Source organism: Anabrus simplex, chromosome 3 (genome assembly GCF_040414725.1).
Source record: "Anabrus simplex isolate iqAnaSimp1 chromosome 3, ASM4041472v1, whole genome shotgun sequence".
Lineage (NCBI taxonomy): Eukaryota > Metazoa > Arthropoda > Insecta > Orthoptera > Tettigoniidae > Anabrus > Anabrus simplex.
The window spans coordinates 242,127,949-242,133,948 of NC_090267.1; the positions used below are offsets into that span (position 1 = coordinate 242,127,949).

At 40.7% G+C, this 6,000-nt stretch overlaps 1 protein-coding gene across 1 annotated transcript in view; it reads left to right on the forward strand.

Annotated features, from left to right (window-relative positions):
- LOC136867189 (putative uncharacterized protein ENSP00000383309) overlaps positions 1–5,154 on the forward strand; it is a 127,974-nt gene extending 122,820 nt beyond the window's left edge. The window contains exon 5 of the mRNA XM_067144310.2: positions 4,561–5,154. Coding sequence (XP_067000411.1) covers positions 4,561–5,012 — 452 coding nt within the window. The 3' untranslated portion in view covers positions 5,013–5,154. The remainder of the gene's footprint in view (positions 1–4,560) is intronic.
- Positions 5,155–6,000: the final 846 nt, after the last annotated feature.

Below are 6,000 nucleotides of genomic sequence, written 5' to 3' on the forward strand. Positions count from 1 at the left end.
GCTATGGTAACCATTGCGTCACTGGTTCTGCTGGTGAAAACTCCTTCGCCCCGTGCCTCACCGGGCATGTGCATTCTTCTTATCTCCCGTTCTTCGTTCGTATTTATGAGCAACCATTAAAGTGGTTAAATTTATTTGGCCCTCAAATATAAGTGCGTCTTATAGGAAACGCACTTGGGGACAATATTTACGACTTTCTCTTCGGGTAGGTAAATACGGAGAGTTTCTCTCACCAGTTGACCGGCAGGCGCGCCCAGCTTATCTACCCCCACTTGACGCAGCACTTTCGTTACACTACGCAGCGACAGCATGGGAATGCCCGCTCTTCGCGGTTCAGGTCCGTGCTTAGAACATGTATTAAATGGTGATCTGTCGCTCCAGCTCTTCTCGTGTTGTGAAGTGTTACTTCGGCGTATAATTCCCATAATGCTTGCACATATCTACACGATAGAGGAAAGGTTCTTTAATGTACGATAATTATGCGAAAACAGAATCTTACAGGGAAGTCGTTAGGCGATTTGCAACACAATTTCCAGATGTACGCCCTCTTCGTTAACACTTGGGAGGAACTGGTTATTTACTCGATAACAAGTGAAGTGTTAAAAAAGTGTACGTAACGAGGAAAAAGTAAATGAAATCTCAGAAAGAATAAAACATACGCCTACAAAATCCCTAAGACGACTTTGACAAGAATCCAGAGTTTCGAAGAGATCAGCATTGAGGGCTACGAAAATGTTAAAATCATTTCCTGTCATAAGGCACGAACTTATTTCCTTAATTTTAATTGCTAATTTTCTTAATTCCTATTTTTAAATTTGAATTGTTATTTTTATGTCATGCACGGATAAAGTGAGCCAAGTGCTGTCCTTGTTTACTATGCTGTAGAGCGGGGAGTGGTGAGTCAACGGGAGGCAGATAAGCTGGGCGCGCCTGCCGGCCAACCGGTAAGAGAAACTCACTGTATATAGGTCATGCCCAGTCGATACTCGAATAATTTAACAAGGATGAAAGAAGATACGAACCTTCGGCAAACAAAGGTATCGGCACATTTCATTAGACGATCAATGCTGTCACGTGCAACAAAATGACATGTTCATCTCGCTAAATTAGAGGCATTTTATCCAATAAGAACCAAACAGCTGAAATTTCTACCTCAGCTGAATGAAATGAAAATGAAATGTCGTATGGCTTTTAGTGCCGGGATATCCCAGGACGGGTTCGGCTCGCCAAGTGCAGGTCGTTCTATTTGACCTGCGCGTCGTGATGAGGATGAAATGATGATGAAGACAACACATACACCCAGCCCCCTTGTCATTGGAATTAACCAATTAAGGTTAAAATCTCCGACCGGGCCGGGAATCGAACCAGGGACCCTCTGAACCGAAGGCCAGTACGCTGACCGTTAAGCCAACGAGTCGGACACCTGAATGATATATCTAAATGGAAAATGTCTACAAAAAAGTATTCGCCATCAAAATTTGTTAGAGGTCATTCGCAAAGTCAGCGTAATATTTCCATCTCGTAAGTGGATGTAGTGCCCTTGTGTACGTCAGGATGGTGAGAATCATTCATGATTTTTACTGAAACAAGTTATTTTCCACTAAATTGTTGAAATATGATGGTCTTCATTTTACTGTTCTTGTGACCTATGTTTGGTACCAGTTTCACCCTTCCGAACATTCTCGTTTTCTAAGTATCGTTGTCCAAGGCAAAACAACACACAGTTGGGCGTGGATCAAATTCGTGTCGATAGGTGGAACTGTGCACATCAACATGGCAAATATGGAACAATCAATTCCGCGAAAGAAACTTACTTTTTCTTATAAAATACTAAAATCGTGGACATTAGAGATTCGTTGTATTTGTTATGTAAATATGAGGTAACAATATATATCTAGTGCCAATTTTAGCTGCTGGAAATTTGTCGTTTATCACAATCGCTGTGAAATACAGACAGAGTACGTATTTTATATACCTACATATATAAGAAAGCATAAAGATCCAAAAATAGTGCTTTTGGGACTCTCTCCCCTTTTTATCATTACAGGATCAAATAAAGCTTCACCTATTCTAATTATCCTAGATCTTTTTTCTAGAAATTTAGCTGAATTTTGTCCGAATAACCAAATGATTAACGATAGCCTTCAAATACTTCGTTCTCCATTGGTGTGTAGGAAATTATCAGGGGACAGATTCTGTGCAGAATACTAAAACCGAACTTTTATTGCATTTAAACCTATAAAATTGTACATCGAAAACTAATTCATAAAGTTATATATTGTTCCTATTTGTCTTACGTCACACCGACACAGATAGGTCTTATGGCGACGATGGGACAGGAAAGGCATAGAAATGGGAAGGAAGCGGCCGTGGTCTTAATTAAGGTACAGTCCCAGCCTTTGCCTGGTGTGAAAATGGGAAACCACGGAAAACCATCTTCAGGACTGCTGACAGTGGGGTTCGAACCCACTATCTCCCGGATGCGAGCTCACAGCTGCGCGCTCCTAACCGCGCGGCAAGTTATATGTTAATGATATAAACTTTGAGTTGGGAGGACTTAGATTAAGGAGACGAGTTGCTCGACTAAGTGGTAGGTTTGTATGTTCCCAACCGTCAGTGGAGAAATGGCGTGGAATGCCAGCAATAGATGAATAAGCTCTGATGGAGGTTTTAACAGTAGGATAGATCATAATATGAAAATAAATTTTGAATCCAAGAGGACAAATTGGGGCAAAATATTCGTTTATAAGAAGAGGAATTAGGGTTTGGATTATTTTACCGAGGGAGGTGTTCGATAAATTTCCAACTACTTTGAAAAGAAAAGGGCCGAGCTCAATAGCTGCAGCCGCTTAAGTGCGGCCAGTATCCAGTGTTCAGGAGATAGTGGGTTCGAACCCCACTGTCGACAGCCCTGAAGATGGTTTTCCGTGGTTTCCCATTTTCACACCAAGAAAATGTACCTTAATTAAGGCCAGGGACGCTTCCTTTCCACTCCTAGCCCTTTCCTTTCCCATCGTCGCCATAAGACCTATCTCTGTCGGTGCGACGTAAAGCAACTTGCAAAATTGAAAAGAATAGCTGAACAATTGGTAGGGAACGTCCCACCTGGGTGATAATCCTATATGCAAATCAGTGGTGGATGGGTGGGTGGGTGGGTTGGTTGGTTGGTTGGTTGGTTGGTCGTTTGGTCGGTCGATCGTTTGGTTGATTGGTTTCAATGTACATTTCTGTTAAAAGACATATTCAACGCTATGAGATTTGCGTCTGTGCCGCCATTTCACCCCGACTGAATATTTAACAGGAACTTTCATTTATCCCAAGTACTAGTCACCAAGGGATCAAACTCGGACGTTACTGTTTCATTAACATTAAATGACGATTTAAAATATCGTCGTTGCCGGGACAAAACCTCCCATGTGATAATATTTTTGGAGATATACTGACCCGCAGCACACACATTATGAAGAGCGAGAATGCCTTGACAGTATTCACACAATATTGCACCTTATATGACAGAACTTTAAGGGCCAAAGTTCTAAGCTAAAATATTTCACATAGAAGGGTTTTGTCCCGGCAGCGACGATGTGTTTTAATTACTATTGTTGTTATTTTCGTCTAATTGACAATTATTATTTGCCATAAATGTTTACAATGGACAAATAAATAAACGGAACATGTAATAGGTTTCGTTTTCACACTCCGAAGTTCTACTTAAAAGTGGTTTATGGCAGTGGCGTACACGAGGGAGGGCTATCGAGTTTAACACTCCAACCAGCCCACCCCCAATCGCCCAACTCAGCATTTGAATTTCTGTTTTTAATTGAATACATAAAGCTATAAATAATAAATATCATTATTTGAATCAATTTGTTAGTTTCTTACTTTGAAAGTAACACCTGCGGTTAGAAGTAATGGTAGGAGGAGGAAACATAATGAAAATTCCTGTTAACTGCTTATGTTCAGGTTGTAAGAGAAAGGCAAGGCCACACTTCCAGGACACATTTCTCACCCAGGTTAGAACTCTCATTTTCTACAACTCTACTCAATACAATAATCATGGGAAAAACACAGGAGCAGAAGGTACCATGTAACACAACGTATCAGTGTGCTGCTAAGTTTTGTTCGTGTATGTTTTCCATGATTACTGTATTGTGTAGAGTTGTAGAAAATGAGTTCGAATGTGGAAATACTTTTCTGGACCCATGTTCATACAACATACTTGCTTCATCTACGTGGGAGGAATGTGTTATGGAAATTTGACCTACCTTTCTCTTACACCCTATATATCACGTATTAAAATTCCCTACCTTCGCCCTACCCCACTCCGATGAAATCCTGCGTACGCCACTGCTTTATGATAGGTATGACCAAAACAGAGCATATACATGCGCTATACGGCTGTTGATAACCCTGTCGGTATGTTTCTTTTGACCAGCTAGGTCCTCCAAAAAAGCTAATTCTGCGTTATTAAAGTTTGACGTCTACAGACAAAATTATGTTACGCTTATATGTGTGTGAACTGAGTAGCTAGAGATTTATTCTCTCTTTGGTTGTTCACAGGTATTCAACATTTGCGGGACTGCCCTAGAGAGCCACACATACCTGTGTACATGGTCGTGGGCGGTTCGTTCGGCACCATCAAGATGTTGTGGATGCTGTGGCGCCAGTACCGCTCTCGTCGCTACGAACGTCTGGACGCTTCAGTGCCTGTTGCCATGGACGACGCCATGTTGACCTCTTCAGCTGGGACTCGTGTGACGTCATATGCACTGACAGGCTTTCTCTTCGTGTGGTTCGTGCTGGGCAACTACTGGATCTTCCACATCTTGTGGCCAGAGTTCAAACCTCCTAGTCAGTTCGAGCCCGACAGATGGTGTAGCAAGACCTTGTACATATTTGCACTGGTACATCTTTGTGTCATCTATTCAGTAGTGGCGACGCTGATCATCACGGCACTACTTTTCACATGCTGTCAACTGATGTCGTGTCCCCTCTTCTTGAGGTATAAGTAGTAGCTGCCCATCACCACAGAACTTTGGTTGGCGACGGCTCCTATCAGACTACCCCCACCCATTGTAGTGGACAGTGTCTGAATGACCAATGATTAACGATAGCCTTCAAATACTTTGTTTTCCATTAGTGTGTAGAAAATTGTCAGGGGATAGATTCTGTGCAGATGCTGTTAATACTAAAACCAAAGTTTTATTACATTTAAACCTATGAAATTGTACATCGAAAACAAATTCATAAAGTTATACTTATCCCCCACTGTTGCAATTGAAGGAACCACTGTTCTTACTGTGTATAAAGAGTTTTCATTCCTTCTCAAAAAAATGCAGGATAGTTAAATATTATTGGTACGAAATTCCATGTACCTAAAAATATTTTTACCTTGAAACATATTTTGATGATTGAATGTCCAAATAACTGCCCGTATTACTTTTGACTCTGGTACAACAATTACATCACGTATTTACGTACATACAGCATTGAAAATAATATTTACATTCGCAAATGAGATGTTTCAGCAGAGCATTTCTGCAAAGTTAGTTTAATTTTTCGATCTGGGGTCTAAAAATGGGATTGAAGGTAACTAAATTATCTTCTACTTATTGGAGTTTATGAAATTGTAGTTTAGGGAAGGCCCTTAAAATGTAATTTTTAAATACGTTTGTATCGAAAAGTATTACATAGCAAAAGTTATAGAGAATGTAATTTCCGATCATTTATGTTTTATTCAGTTTTACCGTACCGATTATGGTAAGAGTGGCATTTCAGCGTCGGAAGAAAACTAAATGTGAAGGCCTACAATATCAAAAGTGCATAACATTGATCAACAATAACATTACTTTGACCATAGTTTGTTGTGATGTTCTTTGTCTCTTATGCTGCCTCTCAGCTCCGATAGATGGGACTACTGCTGCGTACTGAGTATAACAGTCTGACTGAATACTGGCGGGAAATAGGTGGGGAGTTAGAAAACTTTCTTCTTTAGCATGC